Here is a 27,260-nt window from a genome sequence, read left to right on the forward strand (position 1 = left end):
GAGATAACTCATCATGGCAAGCATGTACGCTTCACTGCCACAATGATGAGATAACTCGTCATCAAAATATTCTGACTTTTCCCTGCTTTGCGTTCAGTTCACTGACAAAAATGCTGGTAGCTTTAGCTTGGGGAATCTTTCTGGATTCTATTCATAGCTAGAAACCCCATCTACATCATGAGGCAGTCCTTTATTTGAACTTTTTGGTTGGGTACTGTCCCAGTGTTTGTCTGGCTCCTCTCCTTGCTCGCTCAACAAAATGTCAGACTGACGCCGTGCTCAAGACATGCGATCATAGTGAACTAAATCAACCAAGATTGCTTTCTTTAGCTGATGCTCAGAAAGAATTGAAGCGTAATGATGAACATTTATAGGACGATTTGATAGAAAATAAAGGAAGCAATCAAGAGAGTGGCCAAGATACGACTATCAGTGAAAGATGCCACCTGTGCAAACCTTAGCAGACGACAGAAAGTGACTGAATTATTAGCAGGACACAGTGTGGGCGATTTTCTTGGCACTCAGCCAACACGGTATGATGAGAACTGGATAAAGTGATCATGTGAGAGGGGTGAAGAGGAGGGGGGTGGAGACTGCGGGGGCGTGGCCTCTCATCCACACTATCACTTGGAGAAGTCACAATGCATTGTATATCTATCTCTTTTTAATTTTTTAAAAATTTTTATTGTGGTTGTTCTAGTATGATTTTGTGTGTGCAGATATCCATTTGTCCAGAAAATGATATTTTAGTGCAAATTACCTGACTAACGTTTCTAATGAACAAGTTGAAAATGGGACAAAAAACAAAACACTGATTTCAAAACAACATCATGTCACTAAAAATACATAAAATGGGAAAACATGATGTGTTTTGTATTCTTTATTCATTTACCTTTCAGAAAATATATACTTTTATGGGTCTTTCTCCAATAACAAAGAGCACAGAATTTTTTGAAAATTTATACCCGTTTTTTGTGAAAAAACCCTGGCGAATAGATTTCACTGAAATCTTATTTTCCTGGCAGCGAAAGGGTTAAGATATTACATATGGACGCAAACAGATTTCCAGTAAAAGCTTATGAAATACTGATGTGGTTAGATTTGGGTGGTAAATATACATGGGTTTCAAGAGTTCGAGAATTTTTGTTCCGAAACGGTTTTGGATTTGTATGGCTTAACCACGGAGTAGAAAAAGTAAACATATTCTTGCTTGATCTTCGTCAAAGACTTATTGATTGTAAGTGGCAAAACTGGTATGAACATGTTCAGAATAGTGACAGACCTTCTTTTTATAGAACATTTAAATTGTCGTGGAATTGTGAAAATTATCTTCAATCTGATATTGATAGATATCTTAAATGTTATTTGACAAAGTTTAGATTTGGAGTAACAGATATAGCAATTCATCGCCATCGATATAATGAAATTTCTACCAATATTTTCGTATGTCCATTATGTAAAACTGAAAAAGAAGACAAAATGCATATCTTATTGTGCTGTCCTGCTTTGTGTGATCTCAGGTTAGATTACATTCCTAGAAAATTTTACGTAAACCTATGTCTCTTTCATGTAACACTGCTGATGACAAACCAAAATAACAATATAATGAAGAATCTATCCATATATTTATATAAAGCCTTTAAGAGGCGCACTGATGCTGTTAAAGAATAAGATATTTGTTTCTGAATGCTTTGGCTATGACACTGATTGAAGTACCTTAAGAAGCTGTCAACTCATTTTTGCTTGTACATCATTCAGTCTTTTGTTCGTTATAAATGTCATATTTGTATTTGGACCCCCTTCAGAAGGGGCTGTGGCCTAAACTGAATAAAACTTTCGTTTTGCTAATACGTTTTGCTATAGCCCATGCTGAGAAAATTTTGAGAAAAACAAGAAAAACACGCCAGTGATTTTAATTTGCTTATATTTCAAAAAGTACTGAAGGTAAGTGCATAAAAGTATATATCAAATGAAAGGAAAGTGAACCCAGATTTTGTTTTTAATACTCATTTGTTCAAATAATGAGCCAATCTGACACAAAAGTTCCATAAAATGCAATTAAAAAAAACTGGGACACTCATTCCATCATGTAGGTGCTACAACATCAACCAGGCTATCAACCAGTTTTTCTTGTGACTGTTGTGATCAACCACACACACTGTCAAAGGCTGTGGAACAGTGTCCTGGTCCATAAGTCTCCAACACAGTCCACACAAACAATGATGAGGGTGTACTCACCCAGCATCTATCGCCAGTAAAATCGCTGTGTACGGAAACAGTCTTCAAGATCGTGCTGGTTTGCTGGGGCAGTATGGGCAGTAGAACCTCACATCCTTTCTTTCCCCTTTCTTCCAGCAGACTCTGCACCTTCTTTGTAGCCAGGCCTTCTGTGGGGTAGGTGGTATGACATCAATGAAGTGTCGTCCACACAGACAAACAGCGTGGTCATCTGTAGCAGTGTCTGGGTCTTGGTCACCAAAAATCATGGCACTAATTACATCCTTCTGGAAGTCCAGGAATGTACTGCTGTTGCCTGCTTTTTTGGTTGATGATGTGTGCATTCAGCATGGCAATTTGTAGAAAATGTACACACAGATATTTGTACCAATTCAGGGTTTTCGTTGTAGCATCGTAGGGCTGCAGTTGTTGGTCATGATGGCCCATGGCACCCATGTTTTTGTTGTAATCCAGAATTGCTGGAGGCTTATTTACTGCTCTTTGGTCTTGCTGCTGCTGGTCTTCAGCTGCAGGTTTGTGGCAAGCTGTCAACTCCAGATGGTCCAGGACGAACATCATGATCATCACCATGCTGCATACCTGAAACACATTGCATAAAAAACTAAGTTTGTTGCTGTTGTTGTTGTTGTTGTTTTTACATATTAAAAGGTTATGAAATGGTACCATTTTATTTCTGATTGTTTTCAGAAGCTGAAATACAAACACACACACTTACCCCCCACTCCCCCACCACACACACACTGAAACTGGTTCATGGTATGCCACACCCCCTTCATTCTCTCTTTCTCACACAAAACAAAATAACACACACACACACACACACACACACACACACACACACACTTCTACAAGTGTTGCATTTACAAAGTAATTTAGGCATACAATTCTGTATATCATTCTCTGATTTCAGTTTAGTAAACATCTCCTCACCCCCCCCCCCTCCCCCCCCTGGCCCCTCCCCCACTAACACACACACACACAACAACAACAACAACAACAACAAACCAATACACACTCGGGAATGAATTCACAGAAAGCTCTTGGCAAGTGACACACGCTGTCATCAACAATAAGCCAGCCAGCAAGCCACGCCCCCTCGCACAGCATTGGTCACACACAGTACACAAGTGACTTACTCTCTCTCACACACAGAGACACTGATCAGTGACTGACGAAGCTACTTACCACAGCTAACACATTCAAAACACACACAATGCAGTCATATTCATTGTTACAACAAACAGAAAGTAAATAATAAACTGACAAACCTCGTAAACACCCACCTGCATCTTGAAACAGCTGAGCTTGTCTGTCTTCAGTTCCGTCAAACAACTCCACCTCCCACCCCCCTCCATGTCAAAATCAGCGTCTTCGGCATCAACTTCACGCAGTTCTATCTCATTCAGTCCACAATCTTTATCTCTACTGTTTGCATCGCGAAAGATTTCTTTCAATATTAGTGCAAGTGTTGGGGTTTGTCTGCGTTCAGCCATGGCTTTGCAAACACAACTTGAGCTTTGTACAAACTTGCAAAACTTTCGCCATAAATATGACAATCCAATGAATAATTTTAGCTTATGGAACTCAGGAGATAAAGAGCTCTCAAGGGAGCTAATTTAATGGTTAGCAGACTGCATTTTCTGTAATGCTGGACTTGAAACATAGAACGTTGTAACATGACGTACAGCGCACATCAATTCAGCATTGGTGAGCGACATTTCATGATGTATGCTGTACGTCAACAGCACAGTCAAGAGGTTAATCTGCATATGTATCAAAAATGGCGTCGCAGGCGCTACAAATGGAAATTTTTGGAGCAAACTAGATCACAACAGCGGCTTTTTACTACTCCTGAAGTGATTGAAATGCTTCAAACTGAAGGCTTTGACATCGAATAGGATGATGAAGATATTGAATAAAGTATCTGCAGTGAAGAAAGCTACCAGCAAGAAGGTACTGACAGTGACTCAGCTTCTGAGGGCAGTGAAGAGGGAGGGGGGTGGGCGTATACATGAAGTGAGGAGAGGGGTCAGTGGGTCAAGTACAAGTAGTTTCATTCAGTTACTTTATGTTTCATATTTTTTGTGATTTTTTTCCTAACCCTAACAAATGGGTCGTCTGTACGGAAAAGCAAGGGAGAAAACTATTCGTCCCAAGTGAATTAAAGCGTTGGACTTTCAATCTGAGGGTCCCAGGTTCGAATCTCGATAATGGCGATTGGTGGGTAATGGGTGGAGACTTTTTCCATCTCCCAGGTCAACATATGTGCAGACCTGCTAGTGCCTGAACCCCCCTTTGTGTGTACCTGTATATGCAAGCAGATCAAATACACATATTAAAGATCCTGTAATCCATGTCAGCGTTCAGTGGGTTAAGGAAACAAGAACATACTCAGCATGCACACCCCCGGAAACAGAGTATGGCTGCCTACATGGTGGGGTAAAAATGGTCATCGCGTAAAAGCCCACTCTTGTACATATGAATGAATGTGGGAGTTGCAGCTCACAAACGAAGAAGTATCCTCCACACCCCAAAAGGATTAAATTTCTTTGAATCTTTGAGGATGTAGAGAGGAAGTCTGTGTGTGTGGTGTGTGTGTGTGTGTGTGTGTGTGCGCGCATGCACGCGTGTGTTGTGACAGTGTGTGTGCGTGTGTGCATGTGTGTTATGAGTGCACAAGTGTATGTGTGTGTGTGACAGTGTGCACGCGCACGCGTGCATGCATGGCCCATTTGTGTGTGTGTGTGTGTGTGAGTGTGTGTGTGTGATATGTTTTAGTTGTTATCTTTTCCCTTTATACACCATGTCATGTTGTTTCTTTGGTGTTACTTTTTGCTGTTACTGCAAAGCGCCTTGAGTGCTGGAGGGCGCTATATAAATTTCCATTATTACTAATCTGTGAATGTGAAAGAATTACTTCTGTATGTTCTGTCTGTGTCTATGTTCGTTTGGAGGGTATTAACTGGAAAGATGAGTTGCGAGGGTGTGACACAATGACAAATTTTTGCTTTACATTCAACTGCTAGATGGTAGAGCTTCTGCTGTGGACCTGTGTTTTTCTCATGGTCTTCACAAAATAAGCTTTTCTTGAGAGAAATGACCTAGAGTCACCTCCCCTGCCCCTGAGAATTAGGACTTACTGTTTTCTCCCTCCGCTTTTCTCCAGGTTCTCCCTCATCAGAAAGTACTAAGAAATCTTCCTCTTCCTCAGGTGCAGACATCAACTCCTCCCCTTCTTTATCGAGCTGCTGACTGTCCAGTCTCTCCACAGCCTCATGAGCCATTTGGGTCAGGGTCATGGCAGAGCTTGCCTTTTTCCTTCCACCTTTCCTCCTCTTGGTCTGTGGTCCTCTCTCTCCTGGCTGTCATGATTGGACCAGTTGTGTTACCAACAGTCAGAAACATTAACATGAAAACATATCATTGGTTGTGAATTTGACAAGGTAATTAAAATAGCATAATGAACAGGATTAGTGTTATAATAGTCCCCAATTCACCAAACATATCAAAGAAAAACAAAAGAAAGTCACTGACAAGCTATAAATCATGCTAAAAAATGCCTGAGAACCTTTGTCAAGATGACAGAACATATACATACATTCCCACTGTACCTACTGAAAATAAAATCAGACACCAGTAAACGCAATGTAACATACGCATGAACATACACAAATATTTGATAACTCATATTCTGTTCCTAATAATGTTGTAGACCAGAAACTAAATAAAGGAAATAATTAGCATATTGATATATTTGAAAACTCACTCTCCTTTCCTTTCATTAAAATCAAAGAGTAAATATACACTTTCTTTTGGCGCATACAGTCGCACTCACCTGAAGCACAGAGTGTTTCGCCTTCATTGCCAAATACTTATCATACAGTCTGATCAGCAGTTCTTGGGATCCCCTGCACAAAAACTAACACAATTCCCTGGTCTTACAATGTGGGAGAAAAACACATCTCTTCAAATGATCACTGACACCTACGATTAAAAAACTCTGTTATATCGGTGGACTTTGAGACTAGCTGTTAAGTTATATCACTGGAGTTTGAGACTAGCTGTTATACAAGCTTACTTCCCTGTTTCAAGAAATTATGCAGAAAAAGGAGTGTATTTGTATAGCACCTATTCTCAACATAGGGCTCTAAGTACTTTACAAAAATGGGTAAACACAGACATACAAATAGACACAAACATACACACACAAACATTCACACACACACACACGCGCGCGCGTGCACGCACACACAAACATGCACAGACAAGAAGTACACAATGAGGACAATAGGGTGGGGTAATGGTTTCTATATTAGTTTAAAGAAGTGGTTTTCAATGAAGACTTGAATGACAGGTCTGACTGAAACATCCACAAAATCATATTTTCATTCTTCTGGAACTTCTGGCACAAAATAGTGACAGACAGTGAAAACAACACATAGTGAATGGCATTGATATATGTATACAGAGTTATAAAACTTTTCATCTTTTGTGAAGGAAAACACAGCATGTTTATCACATGATTACAGAATCAATGTTACACATTTGGATTAGAATTAGTATTTCTCATCAAATTTGCAGGATTTTAATAATTTTCCAGAATCAAAATCTAACCAGTTCTTCTGCCAAGTACAAGTCAATCAAATCAAATCAATCAAAAACACTTTATTAATCCACATGGAAATTTAGTTGTGCAATCACAGGCTCATTGTAAACACTAGCATAAACTCATCATGCGCAACATAAGAGGAGATTAAAACTAGTCAAATAAGAATTCCCAATAGCTGACGACAGACTAACCCCCCCTCCGCACACACACATACTCATGTTAAGACAACAGGGTATTGCACAACAATATTTACAAATGAAAACATCCAACAAAAAAAGGGTATATATTACTAAAAATGACATGTGCGCACGCACGCACGCACACACACACACACACACACACACACATGCACACACACACACACACACACGTTAAGACCATGAGGTATTGTACAACAATACATTAATAAAAATATCAAGGGAATAAATCGTATCTATAAGTAAAATGCACACACACACACACACACACTCACACACACATGGATGTAGGCATGTTTGCATGTACATAACATGTAACGCCAATAAAATTAGTACATTAACATTAAGATACATGAAATCCAAGTAAAATAAGAAAATATTTAAAAACCACTTCTGATCACATACACACAGAAATGCTTGCCCGTGCTCACCCGCTCAGTCCCACATGCACGCATAATGTCTGCTCCCATGCACTTGTCTGCTGGTGAAGTTCAGGTGTTGCTGTGGCAAGGGGGCTTGGGGGGTGGGAGGGTTCACTCATGAGTTTGTGTATTGGATGTTTTCATTGTGTGCGTGAATGGCTGAATGAATGAATGTAGCGAGATGTTCTTGGGCGTGGAGCTCTGAACCTACCACTATGTCTGACCTTCAGCGTCTTTAGTGGGTCACCAAGTTAAAAACAGATGACACTTATTTCCTAGGTTATTTTGTTCTCTTTCCCAATTTCACACAGCGAAAATGTCCATAATATGGCCTCCAAATGCTATGTTATTATTTGCTTGCTATGTTATATAAATGTCTTCAGGGGTGTGGTTCATTTGGGCTTATTGTACATGTATGGTAATTAGTATGTCTTTTTCATGAAGTGCAGGATTTTTATTTAAGGAACCCAACTATTTGTCTGCTCCATTGCTAAGCCACTTGCCGGCTCCACACAGTCTAACATAGTCAGAACAATGAACCTCTCAGACACCACTTCAACTCCCTCCTACCTCCTCACCCTCTCTCCTCATTCCCCCTCTCATCCTTCCCCCCACCTGTTCCCTGCTGAAGTGTAAGGATCAGGAAAATGTGTGCGTGATGCATCCCTACCACTGGTCACCTTCTTGTGACCAACCAGAGGTGTCCGTTGGCAACACTTTATATAAACAGCATGTGTACAACCAATCAGGTGATGTTGTGTTTCTAAATTGTATACACAGACTTGTGTGTTTGGAACTATTGGTCTGTTGGCTTGTACCAGTTGAGAAAGCGTGTGATTTAACCAGCATGCACACATGGATTCATCCTTTTCCTTGCCTTTAGCAAACTAGGGAGCTAGAGTGAGAGACTGAGAAAGACCAGATGGGCTGTAAGTATTGAACTGGGATCTATTTTTCAGACTTGGTTGAATGTTTGGTTCCTGGTAATTGGGTTCTGTGACTAATATGCTGCCCCAACGAGATTGTGTTCTGTCACAAGAACAAGAACATGAACTGTGATGTTTATCACATAAACATTGAGTGACCCATTGAGCTGATGTGGTATTGCATATAAGTGGAACAAACATGCGTTTGATTCAGAAACCATGAGTTGTGTCAGAGTACAGCCAGTATGTGAGAAACTTGCTGAGTGACAGAAGAGTGATTAAGGTATAAAATGAAGCCACTACTTTGCTAAATGGAAGTACTGGTTTGAGTCTTTGAGTAACACCCACCCACTCCTACCCATTTTGCTTTAGGTATTATGATATGATGTTTGGATATTGTGTCTGGGTTGAAATGATGTTGTATCTAGGCTCACATAAATGATAATGTTCAGTTACATGTCAGTGGTGTGTCAGTTGTTGACCTACTGTGGAAACATTGAGCTACAAAGAGCCATAAAGATGTGTGTGTAGCAACTGTGTAAATGTATTGGTTAGCTACTCTTGTTATTTTGAAGTTTGACCCACTTATTTTGTATGTTAGGTGGTGATACTTATATTTAGGCAAACAAATCTACCAACTAACTGTGTGTTGAGGATATTCCAGGTGTGTATGTGTGAGCCTGGGTGATACAGTAAACTATTATGGGAAACATGTTTGACTAGTTGGTACTTGTGATTACCATCAGCACGAAGAAAACTGAAGTTCTCCATCAGCCAGCCCCAGGGAAACCCCACGTTGAGCTCAACATCACAGTCAATGGTCAGAAAACTCAGTGCAGTGGAGCGGTTCACATACCTTGGCAGCACACTGTCACGAAATGCGATCATCGACAATGAAGTGAATGTCAGGATTGCAAGAGCGAGCGCAACCTTTGGCAGACTCTATGCAAATGTCTGGAACAGAAGAGGCACTGGTCTCGAGACCAAGCTAAAGGTCTACAGAGCAGTAGTTCTCCCCACACTACTGTACGCCTGCGAAACTTGGACAGTGTACCACAACACACCAAGAAGCTGAACCACTTCCACACAACATGCCTCAGGAAGCTACTGAACATCAAGTGGCAAGACAGGACCCCAGACACGGAGGTGCTTGCAAAAGCCATCCTTCCCAGCATCATCACTATCCTGATGCAGTCCCAGCTTCGCAAGGCTGGACACGTGGTGCACATGCCAGACCATTGGCTGCCCAAAAGGCTCTTCTATGGCGAGCTGCAACTAGGGAAGAGATCACACGGAGGTCAGAAGAAGCACTTCAGAGATACTCTGAAAGTCTCTCTGAAAGCGTTTGACATCAACCCTGACTCCTGGGAGGAATCTGCAATGGACCGTGACAAATGGCACGCTGCTGTGCACAAAGGCGCCAAGTTGTGTGAGGCCAACAGGACTACTGCAGCTGTTCAGAAGAGGCAGGCCAGTAAGTCATGGGCAAACAAGCTCCCCGACAATGATATGCCTGTCTTTGTCTACCCCAACTGTCAGCGAACATCTTGTGCGCAGATTGGACTATTCAGCCATCTGCGCATTCACAGACAGACTCATGAACATCACCCCCCACCACCACCACCACCCTCCCCCCATCCCCCTGCTGGATGACAATGATAGTCACCATCGATCTCAATGGACACACACCACCAGTCATGTGTTAAGTGCCAGTAGGACATCACCTAACTGTAATGTTTTCAATTGATTTGAGACCACTGACAGTCAGTCCAATGTTGGTGCACACGGTTGCTAAATATTTACCAGAGATAATTTACTTGGTACTGTGATTACCAGTGAGATGTTTTGTAAAGACAAAGGAAAGATCTGTTTGGTCTTTTGGAAACAGTTATTATTGTATGGTGGTTACTGTGGTTAGGAGGAGATGATGAACACTGAGAGTTTGTATACGGCAGTAACATGTTTGGTGCACAGGTTGTAGTAGTCAGTCATATATTTGGTACAATATTTGAGGTCACTAATTGTTGGTTGAGGGTAAGCTAAATGGAGCTTCTGTATTCTGCATGGATTTCTTTGAGGAGGGTGAATACTTCTGGGTATGTGGTGAAAGGTTTGTTTGTTTTTCATATCTGAATGGGTCTGATGACATATTGATGTTTGCATGTTATTCCAGACTGTCATGGCAATGATTTTTTTTTCCTTTTTGATATTCACATTTGTGTTCTATGTGTAAATGCCTAGGGCTTATTTTCAAGATTTGGCGTAAATGCTCATAATAATAATATTGTTATTATTATTATTATCTGGCATATGATTTGTTACTGTTTTTGACCTGGGTTTTGGTTTTGTAAGTGTTCCAGGTGTGCTGTTTTAGTTAGGAACATAAACACCTCAATTATCTTATCAACAGACCACAACTTGTGGTACGAGGAGAGAGTGGAGTGTGCACCTGTCCTCTACCTGCGATCCTACCATTCTACTACCCTCCCCCTACTTCCTCCCCCTATCTTCATTCCACCACCCCTTTTTACATTTGGTGTCGCTGACAGGATCAGCAAGTGAGGTGTCACCACAGCTTTTGCAGCACACAGCCCAACATAGCCGAACCCAACCCAACCGAGCCTTAAGATGACAACCTCTGCTACCATGGCACTGGAGTCCCCCATGCAGTGGTGTGAGGCAGCCACACTGCCAGTGTTCTCTAGTACTCTCGACATAACCCATGAGAGACAAGATGGCTGCAGGGAACCACATGCTGGGAAATACAACTGAGGAACCTGGAAGAGACCAACACTCCAGAGAAAGTGACCGGCATTCTCCTGAGAGTGTTTGGTGATTGGTGGCATGCCACACTGCTGTCCACATTCTTCAGTAGGGAGCAGCACCCAGAGGAGTCCATCCCTGACTTCGCTCATGCTCTCCACCACAGCACTGAGAGAACCATCCACATGAAGAGTGCAGGAGCCCTCACCACTGATCTGCTGAGGGACTGGTTCATTGATGGCCTCCTGAACCTCCTACTGAAGAAGGATCTGCACCATGTAGTGAGGCAGGCACCACAGACTATCTTCATCCAGGCAAGAGATGAGGCCCTGAGGTTCTTTAGGGAGATGGAAGAAGACCAGCAACAGCAACAGTACAGAGGACTGATGACACAGCTGGGAAATGAACTGTTGTTATTGAAGGAATATAACTTTTGTTGTTATTGTTAGGTCAATGCAGGGGGTTGTTCAAGATTTTGTCAGACAAAGAAATGATTATTTGGTTGAGACAACGGGTTTGGGCAGAAAGCATAAGAGAAAGGTTATGAAGGGGAATGAATGAACAAACAAACAAAGAACAAAATTTTAATTTTCCAGGTATTGAGATAATGACAAAAATGCTTTTTTCCACCCAGCCCTGGGGTACAAAACTAAACAAATGAATAAAAAAAGAAAAAGAAAAGCACAAGAATAAATAGAGAATGCTCATATCAGAAGAGAGGAAAGGGGGGTGCCGAGGGGGCCTGGGGGGCAGGCAAGAGGGGAGTGAGTAAAGAAGAAAAGATGAAATGAGACAGACAGACAGACAAACAGAAAGGCAGACTGATGAATCAATAAAGGAGAGAAAGAGGGGGCAGGTGGGGGGTGGCGGGGGTGGTGGTGGCAAAAGTTACATTACAAAGTTAAATTACAACACATATCAAAGAGAAAGGAAGAACAATAATACAGTAATGTACGCACAAGTATGAGATTCGTGAAAGAAAATATGGGTAATGTGGGAGAAGGAGATAGGCATATCATAAACAATACAGGGAATAGATTACTATGAATTAGTGTTTTTAAGTTCTTCATGAGATATTCACGAGTAATTTTCTTAAATGCATGTACATTTTTTTTCATGAATGTTAATAGTAGATAACATTGCATTCCATAAGCAACCTCCAGAATAAATTAAACTAGACTTGAAAATATCGACTCTTGGGAGTGGCACCATAATCTTGGGTGGATGACGGACTGGGTTGGTTACAAATCTGCTTCTGTAATGAGGAGGAGCAGTATTAAACATAATTTTAAACACAAAAAGAGCCTTGTTGTATATCAGTTTCGACTTCAGCGGAAGGATATTTAAGTTTGTGTAATCAGTAATTGATAATGATGACGATTTAAGAAGGATTAACTTTATGGCTCTCCTATGTAGACTCAGCAGAAGAGAAATTCTGGCGCTTTTGTCTAGTGGTAATGATTAGATATTTAGTTTTTTTCGGGTGAATATTCACATGATTTAACTCACACCATTTAAGCAGTTGGCCAATACTATCTTGTAAAGATGAAGTTACTTTATCCAATTCAGTGTTGTTAGTATGAATGGTGGTGTCATCAGCAAACATCTCACATGATTGTGTTAAGTACAAAGGTAAGTCATTTATGTATATGTAGAACAGGATTGGCCCCAAACCAGAACTCTGAGGTATACCATACTTGATAGATGATAATGTGGAATGAGACCTATCAGCTGATACTATTTGTTTTCTTTCGGACACAAATGATGATAAGAGTTCCAAAGCTTTCAAAGAAAATCTATAAAGCTTTACACTTTTTTAACAGGAGTGAATGGTCAATTACATCAAACGCCTTAGCAAAGTCTACAACTAAAACTCCAGTGATTTCGTTATTGTTAATGTTAGTAAGCCACTGGTCAACTAGGTTGTTAGTGCTGTGTGACATGAGTGGTTAGCTCTAAAACCTGACTGATTAGGATGAAAGAGTTTAAAGTGATTAAAATGATTCAAAATGTATTTGTTGATATGAAGTTCCAGAGGTTTTGACAGAACAGACAAAATGGAAATTGGTCTGTAATTTGATGGATCAGATCGATCGCCACCCTTAAAAATAGGTGTAACTTTGGAGATTTTAAAAGCCCTAGGAAACTGTTTTTTTTGTTATACATAAATTATAGATATAAGTGAGTGATTCTGAAAAAAACAGGGGCTGAAAGTTTTAAAATTTTGGAGTCTATTCCATCCAAGCCTGTGGTGCATGTTTGTTTCAAATGTATAAGAGTATCATACACTGCATACACGCACATTAAAGGAATATCTAATTGAGAGTAAATAGTTTTCAAACCACACAAGTCGTTAAGGATATCTAAGTTGTTTTCTGTGGATCTGTCTGTTTTTATAGTTGTATAAGCTATGTTACAGAAAAGGAAATTTTCTTCCTAAAATTACATTTAAGTAACATACTTATCATGACCCACTAGTGCACACTCCGGCAGGGGTCCTGTCCTGTGCAAACTACTACTTGCCTATACGGAGAAAACGAAAGTAGTTACGGCCGATAACCTCCGGAAGTAGGTTACCTCCCCTGTGTACTCCCTGACTAGCGCCCTCTTTTTACGGCAATTCGCCACAACCAGCGCAGTGTGCAGGGAGAACAGAAAGTGGGAGGAACGGGAGGGTCTTAAATGTGGGTCACAGTAAGTATGTTATTAAATGTAATTTTAGGAAGAAAATTTCCTTTCAATTACACATACTTAACCGTGACCCACTAGTGCAGAATGGCATGACAAGGTGGAGGGTTCATCTGTTCTATTGTTAGTGCGCTGCAATGGCCTGTTGTGTGACCACCGCAGAGGCAATGCCTCTTGAGCCATCATCCTTAAAGCGATAGACGTCCCTCAAGTAGAATTCAATGAAGGTAGCAGGGTTTTTCCAGCAAGCAGCCTCCACGTCTTGTAGCCGTGCTGAGTGGGCAAAGGCAAGGGAAGAGGACCATGTTCTGACTTTGTGAGCTCTGGCTGAGGGGGCATGCACTAAGGGGTCTGAGTTTGAGTGGGTGAGCTGGTGACACCACTCGCCAGGGGTGATGGGGCTCAGAGATAGGGTGTACTGTGTCACCTAAGGATATTGGTGTGGGCAAAGAAGACTGAGGTCTGCAGCTGTATTGTGGGAGAGGTCTGTGGACCACAGCTGTGCTAATAAATGTAGCACAAAGAAAATTGGGTCAGAGTGTTGAATCCACACTTTATTGAGAGCCCTTCCACTCAAAGGAAGGGAAGGAAACACGTACCCTATAGGGTTGTCTCACTTGAGCATCAATGCAAGGAGGTTCACATGTGGCTTGATCTGATGATTCCACATCGGTTGTGGGCCGATAGTGGAAGTGATATATGTGTTTGAAGGAAACTGTGGCACCATGTTGGGCTTGCCTTAGGCATGACAGCCAGATCTGTAGAGCTCCTCCATGCAAGCTGACAGGCGATGGGCGCTCCCCCCGCCACTTTTTTGTCGCTGCCAAAAAACAGCACTGGCATGTTGCCTATGCATAGAATGGCTGACGTTTGGCAACAAGAGACTTGAGGTCCCTGGTGTCTCTGGGACAAGGCTGTGTAATTACCCAGGTACGTACCATCATGAAGGGGCATACAGAAGGCTTGGTGGCTTCCCTACCTCAGTGTGGCATGTTGGAGAAACCTGCAGAAAGTTGTCGGCAGTCAATGGCTGGGTTGGATCAGGCTGTGGGAGTGCACTTCATTTGCCTCCAGGTCAGTGAGTCTCATTCTGTGGTGGAATTCCATGACAGGTGTCTGGCTGTGTGGTGCGCACTAAGTCTGGGATGGAACCGGGCGGGGGCAGGGAGAAAAGTGACTCTTAGATGTGTTGTACTGGCCATTTACATCAAATCAATGATCTGACATATGTTTACAGTATGGCCAACAGCAAAGTGAGAGCTGTATTATCAGTGGTTTCTTAATTGCAAAGGGAAATCGTTTGCAGCTTAGTCTCACACTAGAAGTCAAATTGCGCTGGGACTTAGTGCTGTAACCTTGGGGAATAACTAGCCTTTGGGATCCATCCCAATGGTGACAGTCTTAAGGCCCTCTTGATCGAGGGAGTAGGGATGCAACTTGGGCAAAACACTCTCTACTATAAATTGTATAATCAGATTCCAGCCTGGATATTCAGGAGGGCAGTTGCCTCCTCTGCTGTTCTGATGGTCATTGTCGTACATGACTAATTATTATATATTGGTCCTAGCAGGACACCAATCAGCATGGGTAAATCAGGAAACAGCTGCTGTGTGCTTGAGGGATGAAGGTGTCCACCATGCAGGTTCTGCTGAAATGTAAGGATGCCAGAAGGATGTGACGGGAGTCTTGTGGGGCAACCGTGTGTCTGAAAGACATGGTGCTTGCTTCCAAAGTGACAACAAAGTCATTGTCTGACGGGCCCTTGACTGAAGGCTGGGGCTCCATGATGGGACAGCCTGTCTAGGCTAGAAACCCCTGGAAGTGTCTCATTGGAAAGACAGTGCTTGAGAAGGAATGCCCATCTGTAACCACAACAGTGGTTATGTGTTGAGGCTGAAAGGATCAGGCAGTGAAGACCAAGTGCAGAAGTGCTTTCCAACGCCAATTGTTTGAGACATCGATGCTGGATCTCTGTTCAAGCAAGGTGATGGGGCGAACTAATGGGCTTGAATGCGGCATCTGCCATGCTGGTATGAGTGGGCAGAAAGGTACGCCCCTGTGGCTAATGAACGGTTCGTTGTGCTTTGTGAGACGCATCTGTCCTCATCAATATGCCTTTCTCCCAAGTATAGAGGAAAACAATTATTACCCAGGCCTTCTGCTACTAGTGAGGAGTGGAAGAGATGGACTTAGGGTGATTGTCTCCTGCCCAGTGGGCAGTTTTTGGGCCTGCTAAAACTTGGAAGGCAAAGACAGACACCCCTTCACGGGAGGGCTGGCTAGGATGTAGGACCGGTGTGGAGCTGATGTCATAACCACAGTAGTGCAAAGCAAGGGTTGTTGTAGGCAAGGGGGGGAAGAAGGGATGCCTTACAAACTTGGAAGGAATGAAGGGCATGTGTGTCCGGAGTGGCACCTCTAAGTTGGACTGCCTCATTCCTCCTTGTGCCAAGTTAGGGCATCTCTAGCCCTGTGTGTGATTGTTGTAGGCAAATGAGTTGGGTTGCCTTGTCCCTCCTTGCACCAAGAGAGGGCATCCTTAGCCCTGTGGGTGGGAAGGGAGTATGTGTGTAGGTACCTAAGGACCAGCCACTACTGATATGTGAAGGAGCATACATTCAAGCTTGAATGAGGCAGTTTTGTCTGAGTGCAGTCGTCCTCCGAAAGCAAATCAAATCAAATTATGGTGCTTAGAGCCTCGCTGACCACTAAGGCCATCTCAAGGCTACCGCCACGTTAATACCTACTACAAGGGTAAAAAAACAACAAAAAAACAATAAAAACAAGTCACCGCTTTAAGCTTTCCACTCAAAGTTTAAAAAACCTTCCATCGTTTAAAACCTTCAAAGCAGATTAAAAATGTTCACTTCTTTCAAGAAGTCCATCAGCGCCCACGGAGGGACATCACGAAACAAAGTCTTCAGAGAAACCGCTGTGTAATGGCTGTGTCTAACTTTATGCAGATCCCAACAGTCAAGGAGCACATGTTTCAGGGTGAGAGGCTCATCACAGGGAATACACTGAGGGGCCTCTTCCCCCTTCAACAAGTAAGAATGAGTAAAAAAAAAAGGGTGCCCGGCACACAGTCTGCAAAGCAGACCCTCCTTTCTGTTCTTCACCCCCGATGGGAGGATCTCTTTTAGGTCTGGACGGATTTGGAACAGCTTGTTGTCTGTCTGGGTGTTCCGCCAAAGATCCTTAACTCTATGGAGACATAGTTAAACAGTGCATGTAGTTTTACTGTGATGGGCAAATATGGGCATATTTGAATAATTCAACACACTTTCACACAGAGACAAAGACATACAAATTATATATCACTAGAAAGTTTACCATCTCTTCCTTTAACATTTTAAAACAGTTTTCTCGTTAAATGCTGCTAAATATTTTTTTTTAATATTTTAAATTGTCACTAAATACTGAAAAAAAAAAAAAAATTGAAAAATAGGTATACTGTACTCACCAGGCATGTCATATCCATCAGCTAATCCACAAAGCAGCATATGATGATTTTCTCACACAGTAAGGTTCCCTGATTCTCATGAATCAGTTTGAAGTCAAATGTTGCACAACAAACTGTTAAAAAAACATAAAATAGAAGATCACAACACTGTAAAGCGAGAAAAAGAAAAACCATACAAATCCATTACTTGAAAAAACAACAACACCTATTTACACATTTCTGCTGCAGCTAGATTATTATTTGCTGAAGTCCTTGTCTGTGTGGAACACCTCAAGGCATGGAACAGCACAGAGGGGCACATTAAACTGTTTACACATGATTGTGGAGGCTTTTTTTTTTTTTTTTTTTTCATTTTTCACCTCTTGCTCCTTGTGCTTTGTGTTTGGCGTAACACACCTTGCACCCTCTCTGTTTTCCTGGTCTGCTGCTCCTTGGTGGGTGGAATGTTAGCAGGCCAGTGACTGCCTGGCCTCAGTCTCCCCATGTCTGCTCCTGTGTCTGGCAGATCTCCTCCTCATGCGTGTAAAGTGTTTTGATTTTCTGTAACAGACAATTCTGTCGTAAGAAAAAAAGAAGAAAAGCTTTTGCATGTATTGCAAAAAAAATAGAGCAAAAAGAAAAGGAAAAAAAAAGCAAAATAAACATCAATAATATTACACAGCATATACACATGCATAATAATTCAGGAGTGACAGTATAAATAACACTCACACACAGACACGCCCATGCATAATGCACTGACACACCCATTGCACAGACACACACCCACACAATTTAAGAAATGCACACACAGAAAATGATAATTTTACATTAATATATACAAATTATTCATTAAAAATGGTAAAAATCAACATTATTTACACTAGAAATAGCAAAGTATCAAATTGTAAACACACTCACCTCAACAGGAGTGGACGTGTCTGGAAAGTCAGTGAGAATCCAGTGAAAGGTGCAGCCAGTGGGAAGTTTGTCAGGTCTTTTACCCACTCATACAAGTACTCTTGTTCCTCATCGTCAATATCTACAGCCATCAAGTCATCTTGTCTTGCAGTACGGCCGTCACAAAGTGTCACTGTCGATTTCTGTCTCAGCGTCGTATGGGTCAGTCAGCAAAGTTTTGTCGTCACTTTCAAAATCATCGTTCATCATCTGGTACTAACTGAATGTCATCATCATCAGAAAAATCATCAGAGAATTTGTCACCAGTGTCAAGGAGGTCACGTTCAATGTCTGATCCTTCTTCTGTCACAATTTCGACAGCCTCACGCAGGGAGTACATTCGTCTCGGCCACCATTTTGGTTATGAAAAGATCGACCTTTCACCCAGTATAGAAAAGTCTAGAAAAAAAGCCTTTCATGCGGTTAACGGTCAAGGGGAAATAACTCAGTTTTTTTTTTTTTTTTTTTTTTTTGGGGTGGGGGGGGGGGGGGGGGGGGGGTGTCGTTGTTGATTTTGATAATAAATCAAAAAGAAAGGGAAATATTGTGATTTATTCCTGTTATTCTGTATAACAAGAAAAGAATGGTAATAGGATTGGTTGCCTGCAGAGGACTGCGTGTGATGAAGAACCCAAGAGTTCAGTGGCACATAGCCTGAGAAACAGCAAGAAAGGTGCAGTTGCTGTGCAAAGTTGTGTAAAGCCCATGAGTGGGCAGCAGGACCCAATGAAAAACCAAAAAAATATCATTGGTGGACAGCACTGGGGGCAGGAGTGACGTGCTGTGTAGGTGGAAGGGAAGTAACAACAGCGTCAACTGCCTAAGTTACTAATGCGGAGTTGCCTCCCTTGGCGCTGATAATCTGCGAAAAGGATGGTGTCTTTAGAGCACATATCCCCTGGTGTGACGTTTCCTCGCTGTAGAGGAAGGAGTGTCATGCTGCATGTGGGAGTCCGTGGTTCAATGCCACCGTAACCGGCACAGATGAATACTGCTGCAAGGAGGATAATTATAATGTCCCTTAGTGCCGTGGGCATCCCTACCAGAATCGGTCGCAATCGGACGCGAAACAGTCGGGACATGTGGCATGATGGCGCCGTATGCCAGTGTTACGGGTGTCATGGACGAGGGGGTGGCAAGTCCGTCGGCTTGCCGTAGGATGTGCATCCCCCTGTAGCTGAACGGCGAATAGTTCCTGCGAGAGGACCGACGTTCAGCTGTTGTGTGTTGACGGATAAAGGGATAGACAAGATCGGCCCGAGCACTGCTGAGTGGCAGGATAGAGTTATCAAGAGGCACTCCAACGTGGAAGTGCTAATATTGGTAACGGCAGAGTTAGGCAGTGGGGCAGAAGAAACCAGCACTGCCGAAGTTCAATGGGCTGCGCACGCACCTGCTCTGTGGGCAAGGGGCGGTGCAGGCGCAAGGTGTGGCAACAGGAAGTAGAGTGGTGCATAACTGCTGCAGCAAGTTAACAATGAGTTGCTGGTTGTCTGGTTGAGCAGCTTGCTGAGACGCCATTAGTGGATGGGAAACAGCAGCAACCGGCGGTGTGGCAGATGGGGTCATCACCACATAGCTTGGAGGGACTGTGCACAAACCCGCACTGTAGGCGAGGGGCAGTGCCAGTAGAAGGGAAGTAACTGCGGTGGTCACCGGCAAAGGTGCCGAAGCAGGAGTTGTCTCCCTTGGATTGGATGCTCTGGACAAGGGGGAGGGTGCACGCATATGGGCGAACGTGTCCCCTAGTGGTCCACCTTCCTCCCTACGTATGGGGAGGGCATCCCTATTCATTTCGGTTGCCATTGGATCCAAGACGGTAGAGGCATGCCGCGTGGGGGTTCGCGTGATCCGATGTCACGGCCGCCGCCATGGACTGGACGCATCGCACATAGGGCCCAGTCTAGCGTGCGGATCCAAAGCAGGCGTATGGTGCTATTTCCCCAAGGGGATTCTGGCATATTCCATTGGTGAAACTGTGGGTATGGGTAAAGAGATAGAGGAGGTTGACTCATGCACTGCCGACTGGCAGGGCCAAGAAAACGCGGATCGCGTCGAGTCTGTTCATGGATCGATAAAAATGGCATCAATGGCACCACTGACCTGAGTGTGGGGCAACAAACCCCTAGAAGTCACCGGAGGAAGTGCAGGAGCTGGTGAAGGTCTGGAGTCGACCGGAGGGAGCGGAGGAAGTCAAGGAGGCGGCAGGTTGGCGTTGTTGAGAGGGCTCAGAGTATCCGCAAATCGACTGCGATCGAGCCTTAATTTTAGCCCGATCACCCAATCGAGCCATATAATTATGTGACCTGGTTGAAGACATAATTTGACAAAAAAACAAGAACGCCAGAGAATCGACAGACAGACAGAAAATATGAAAAAAAAACTTAGCCGTATGAAAAGCACATGAACAGGAGTCAAGACGGCTGCCGGAGAAAGAGGGCGCTAGTCAGGGATACACAGGGGAGGTAACCTACTTCGGGAGGTTATCGGCCGTAACTACCGTAAAGTTCAGTCTATAAGCCGCGACTTTTTACCCCAGCTTCAACCTCTGCGGCTTATACAATGATGCGGCTTATTTGCGGATTTTAATGATCCAGGAAGTGTCACATTCTTGTCTATTCTTAGCTGCCCTTCAACTCACCAAAATCATGATTTCTGTCCATGAATTTTTGGATGAGCTTCAGGATAGTGTGCCAACTGTTCACGTTTTATAAATCAAATCCGCACACATTAAAGCCTTCAGATCAGCATTCTGTTCTACTCTGCTCACGCGTACACCCTCATCATGCCGAAAACGCGACGTTATGCCTATGATGCAGCCTTCAAATTGAAGGCGATCGACCTAGCAGATGACAGTGCAAGCGACAAACCAGCAGCGACCTCCACCTTCATGTTCATGAAGTGAAAGTGAGGCTGAAGTCAGTGACAAGATGGCGGAGGAAGTTGTGCTGGTTCTCTTCAACTTGGACACTGAAGATGAAGATTTTAGTGGATTCAGTGGGCAGGATGACGTTGAATAAATGTGACTATCCCTAAATTATGGATCTTATTTTCGTTGTGTTTATTTATTATTTTTTTGTGGCACTAGCAGTATTTTCGCTTGCTTTTCTTTGTGTTGTTTCCCCGCTTGTGTTTATTTCGTAACCTACAGTATCGACAGCTTTTCTGTAGTATCAGTATGTGTTCCGTTACCGGAAATAAGTGCGGCTTATAAGCCGGTGCGGCTTATGTATGTATAAAGTTCGATTTTTTCCTAAATTTAGCGGGTGCGGCTCATATACCAGTGCGCTCAATAGACCCAACTTTACGGTACTTTCGTTTTCTCCGCATAGGTGGGTAGCAGTTTGCACAGGACAGGAATCAGACCCCTGCCGGAATCTGCACTAGTGGGTCACGGTTAAGTATGTGTAATTAAATGCGTGTTCAGTTGATCTGTGGACATGTCAGTAGGCAGTGCATTTTGTGTAGCTGTATGTTTATTTCTCAACTGGTTTATAGCTTTCGCAATGGATTTACTGTCTGCTTTTGATGAAATAAGATTTTGAAAGTATTTCTTTTTTTCAGTCTATTAACTATGGCTGAGCTCAACTGGCTTCAATAATTGTTTCATGCACAAGCTATAGCAGACGCCATTTCTTGTCACAGTGTACCTGCTGCCTTTCAATGACTCAGGCATAAGGCACGACACCATACCAACTTTGAATAATCGGAGCCCCTTCTAAACAAAGCTCAACCATTTATTAAAATAAATCGGAGCCCCTTCTAAACAGAGCTCAACCATTTATTAAAATAAATCTATGTATCATTCATTGCCAGAAAATATTTGTTGTGCTTACACACACACACACACACACACTTTAATCAGTTAGAAGCATACTTGATTTTAGTTTAACTGTTCGTCAGTGTAAAGATTTCAACTGACGCTAAGCTTACGGCATTTTGTCTTTCTTGTCACACATAATGCTACAGTTACAATTCTGTATGTGACTGCTGTTGGAAACTAAAACCACACCATTACGGTGTTTGGATGAGAATAGTTCAGGCATTTAGAAGATACAAAGCCGATCTTCATTGTCAACACTTAACGACATTCACTGCAGAACTAGCTTTGCTTGACGGCTTTGACTGAGGTGCAAACTGTGTTTCTAACACACCGTATTTAATCAAATATCTCTTTTGTCAGATCAATAAACTACAAGTATTATATACTGGCAGAATCGTCACAATTCCATCTTTAAATCTATACCATTTGTGTTTGCCTACGTTAAACTGATTTAACACAGTTTGTATTTTTCAGCGACAAACTCGCTAAAACTGACCTGTTCAGGTGACTTAAATTAAGATTATAAATTCATCTTAAATAATCAACACTTCATTTCATGATCAGTAGAAAGTAGATGTAAAGCCTGCTCTCTCCCTCTCTCTTCCTGTGTTGTACACAGAGTGTGTGTTGCTGCAATGGTCAGCATCATCGCCATATCGCTGTAAGTACTGCGTGTAAAATGTGCTGATGATTTATAAATTGTATTCTTCGACACAATACTTGTGTTCACATGAGTATGTTGATATTGCTTTATTCAGTTTTTGCTTTGATATGTAGTCACAGCTCGGCTATGATTGATGTAAATAATCATCATGTCGTCATATGCTTGTAGCAGTATTCCATTTCATTCTTTTTGAACATAAGTCAGTGACGTCTTTGCCCACTGATAGTTTATTCGAATGTTCTAGTGAATGACGCGTTCTTTCTCATTTGCTGTTACTGATGAAGGTAAAGCATTATTTATCCAGCCTCCGGAGGAGATTTAAACATTGAGCACAAGCTTAGCTGTGCTGATATTTGGCTTTGATGCAATGGATTACTTGCGTAAGTTCATTCACCACTTAATGATTAAGCCATGACAGTTCTTCCAATCCTTGTGTTGTGCACTAATTACTATCTGGTCTCCTAGTTTGCCAGTATCTTATCAAAACCACTTATTGCATTGTTTATTATTCATGTATTATTTCACATGCTGGTATCAGTTGTACTGCTACAGTGTGCTTAGTCAGGACTCTAAGATGTGTGTAATATTTTGTTGTGGTGATTACAAGATAGTGTTGGATTAATATCAGCTACTGGTTAAAACCATCTGATATGCATCACAGTCTGTTAACTGTAATTTAGTTATTATGCTTTTTCCTATATGGCTTACTCTGTACTGTCAGTGTACTTTCACTAAATCAGCTCAGCTTTAACCATTTCATCTACACTGTTTAAATGTATTAGAAATGTCATTTGATGTCAGTGTTTGGTCTTCACACATATGCATTATCTTATGTTGCTGCTTATGCCAAACTGAGTGGTAGTCTTTCCATGTACTTGCATTCCTGACATGTTCTTGTTTATGTCTATACAAGCATTGTCTCTTTATCCTCTTCTTTTCTCCTTTACTTAATATTGTAATACAACAATAGAAAAACCCTTTTGTGACTGGCTGTCTATATGCCCCTGACCTGCGCGTGGATATTTTCTATCCTTTAATTCAGTAAATCATTAATAATTCTTTTGTACCATCCCCTTTATAATAATAGACCACTCGGGTACATGGCTACAACTATGTTTCTTTGTTTGTGAAATTCTTCCTTTATTCCGGTTGCTAAAAGGAAATTTCTGCAGTCTATGGCATCTTCTATTTCTTTTGTTATCCATGGTTGTTTGGGATTGCATCCAACACATTTGGTTATGAATGGGGCATGCTTGTTGTAAATATTCAGGAAATTGTGGTACCAAACTTGAAAAGCTTCATCGGGGTTTGTAAATTGATAAATATATGAATTCATCAAATCTGTCAGGTATGCGTCTTCATCAAAGTGTGAGAAACTACAATAGTCAACAACCTTGTGGCAATTTTTAGGAATTCTGACACCCTTTTTCGGCCATGTAAAACAGACAGGAAAGTGATCACTGTACCAAAAAAATTGGAGAACATATTTCTGATACATTATTAGTTGAAGATGTGTAGATGTGATCTATAAGAGTTTTAGAGGTACTGGTAATCCTTGTTGGTTTGTCAATGAACTGAGTGAGATGAAAGGATTGGTAACATTGTGTCCATTTTTGGTTTGACTTCAACAGATCAATGTTAAAATCTCCCAACAGAATAATTTCATTGAGAACTGTGAAGCTTCTTCTAACATTTAAGTGAAATCATCAATCCAGTTAACGTGTTACATGGGGTTACTGAAGACAAAACCCATAAGAATAAGTTTTGATCTTTTCTTATGTACTTCAACCCACACTGATTCAACATATTTTTCAAGTGATTCCATTCTTTTAAAGCTGATATTTTGATGAATATAAACAGGCATTCCGGTTTCCTTTGGATTCAATGAGTTCAATATTATAACAGGGCATTATTGGGTCTGTATCAGATATGTGTTCAGACAGTCTGGATTCAGAAAATCCAAAAACGTGAAAGTTTTTCCCGGAGTTATATAGAATATGTGAAACATCATTTGGCTTATTAATTACATGATTTATGTTAAGAAAGCCAACTCTCAACCCCTCTGCTGATGGCCACACATCAAGTGTTTGGGACATTTCAACTAAAAGGTCATTCAGCAGTGGGGAATGGTATTTCCCCAGACCAGAATGTAAAACTCAATGTTCCCCACAAAGGAATGCACAGAGACTTATACAATGGTCTCAAGGGGCAGCATAACAAACTGGAAAAAAGGATTTGCAACAAGTTGATGAAGAGCCATTCAGTAGGTGACTGAAATGGTGATGATCCATGCCAAGGTGAATGGCTGCTGCTGCCCATGCCACCTGATCCAGGGATTCCTGGCCGATGTTGGAAGAGGAGAAATGAAGTAGACTACCAGGCTGCAGTCAAAACTCCCAGACCATCATGCAAACCAGTGTTCACTGGTTTGTGTGAGACTAGCACCAGGTCTCATCTGAAGCCTGAAGTGCACATGTCTTGTGGCTCAAAAGCTGCTAGAATGCTAGCTCAAATGGATAGGAATTGGGATGGGAGACTGACAGGGTCAATACTCCCAACATGTAGCGCTAAGTACAAGACTGATGTGAACCACCTTTGAGTGAGTAGATTTGTTGCTGTTGCCTGCTAGTGGAGTGGATCTGGTATTTTGTGTACAGGGTGACATGTCATGGTTCAAATTGGGATTTGTTTTTGTAGGTTTTGTGGTTGCTGATGTGTTTCTGATGGACATTTTATGCTGCTTTTCATGTTTTATGGTTATTCATCTGTTGAAGTTGCAATTTCTATGCTGGCTTTTCTGGTTTGAGGGTTTTTATGTACTGCTTTTTTGTGGTTGACAATGTTCTGCATTTATGCTGATTGCAATATGTAAGGGTGACATACATCAGAGAATGTATGACGACAGGGATTCCTGTAAAATCCTCATGTACAAATGTTTTTGCAAATGCTCTTGGGTGGAGAACTTGTCTAAACATTCACATGAAGTAACTGGTCAGTGTGCGATCAGCAGTAATGAGGACACTGCTTTAAAAAACAAGGGGTGAGTGTCATAGTGTGTCAGGTTACAGCCGAGTTGTGGCATCCCCAAGCCACAAGACACTACCCTTGTTTACCACCTCCCCCCTACTCCCCCCTGACACTTCCCCACTCCTCCCTCACTTGAGACTGTTGGTTACAAGTCCCCCACCCCCCACCCCCTTGTCTGCTCTGTTGCTAAACCACTGCAATCCTACCATTCTATTACCCAACTCTTACTTCCGCTCCCCCTCTTCATTCCTGCATCCCTTTTTACATAAATATTGTGAAATTTCTGTGCTAGTCCTGTTCTATCCATTCAAATGTTCTTCTCTACCATGTTACAGTGTCTAGGAACACTGCAGCCATTTTGTTGGATACAGTCCATAACACAACCAGACTGACCTCTTTCAGTTGATTACATGTGCGATCATCCTCTGCACACACCAACACACGACACTCGTCAGTGTCTGTCAGGTGTCCACTTGACACCATTTGCCGAATTTCCTTGTCAACTTCATCCAGAACCTGCTTCAGTGCTTTCCACTTGGGTGTTTCTTCCAGTGAAGGAGGTGTATCTGCAATACAATGTGGTCTGTACTGTCTGCAATACAGTTAAGTCTGCAATATATCCAATAAAATGCCACAGATTAAATATCTTTTATCATTTAGACAAAGAACCTCCCCCCTCTCCCAATCCCTTTCCCTACCATAATTATTTCAATACTTTTATGCTTGTCATTTTTGGCAACTCTCCTCATGGGAAAAGTTTATTTACAGTCTATTAACCCTGAAATGAGAATCCCTGATTTGGGACTTCTGTAATGCCCTTTGCTGAATGTGGATGTGAGTGAGTAACATTGTTTACCTCACCAGTTTATCGCAGATATTTGCAATCAGTGATATCATGCAGCCAACATTCATATAAAACAGAGCTTCCACTTGTGCTGTCTAATTATATTCTTTGTCAGTCTCACTGTCAAAAGCTAATAATGTTGGCTTCAGCACGCTGCGGTGTCCCAGGACAGGCTGTGTTGCTGTGTTGGAATGATGATGAAACATCTCTACTCATACAGCATTTCTGAACGAGCAAATGTTGACTTTTCACCTCATTCTGCTATGCTGTGACAGTGACGTAACTGGATGCTGGAAGAACTCACACTCTTTGTCCAATCTGCAATGTTATTCAGATAGATGAAGGGATGGTCCAAATGTCCTCAAATTGTTTGCACAACTGGATGCAAAAAAAAAGTGTTCCTCTGACATGTGGTTTGAGCCTGTTGGCAGAATATGGCAGTGAAGGACACTGAGGCAGGTAGCTGGCACAAATTCTCATTCAAATTTCAGTGATATGTTGGCTGTATTAGCATCTCACTGATGCCCTGAACTTTTATTTATGTGAAATGCTAAAGTGATCGTATGGCTGCTTGTTGAGGTTTGTTTTTTTCCCAATACTCTGTCAGTGTGGTTAATTAAGAGAAAACAATGTTTTTTTCTAATTTTTTTGCTGCTG

At 42.1% G+C, this 27,260-nt stretch overlaps 1 protein-coding gene across 1 annotated transcript in view; it reads right to left on the reverse strand.

Annotated features, from left to right (window-relative positions):
* LOC143295387 (DNA repair endonuclease XPF-like) overlaps positions 1-27,260 on the reverse strand; it is a 223,768-nt gene that overhangs the window by 61,600 nt on the left and 134,908 nt on the right. The window contains exons 13-15 of the mRNA XM_076607056.1: positions 26,153-26,325; positions 6,074-6,157; positions 5,379-5,600 (exon numbers count right to left, since the gene is read on the reverse strand). Coding sequence (XP_076463171.1) covers positions 5,379-5,600; positions 6,074-6,157; positions 26,153-26,325 — 479 coding nt within the window. The remainder of the gene's footprint in view (positions 1-5,378; positions 5,601-6,073; positions 6,158-26,152; positions 26,326-27,260) is intronic.

Source organism: Babylonia areolata, chromosome 20, assembly GCF_041734735.1.
Source record: "Babylonia areolata isolate BAREFJ2019XMU chromosome 20, ASM4173473v1, whole genome shotgun sequence".
In the NCBI taxonomy this organism is placed as follows: domain Eukaryota; kingdom Metazoa; phylum Mollusca; class Gastropoda; order Neogastropoda; family Buccinidae; genus Babylonia; species Babylonia areolata.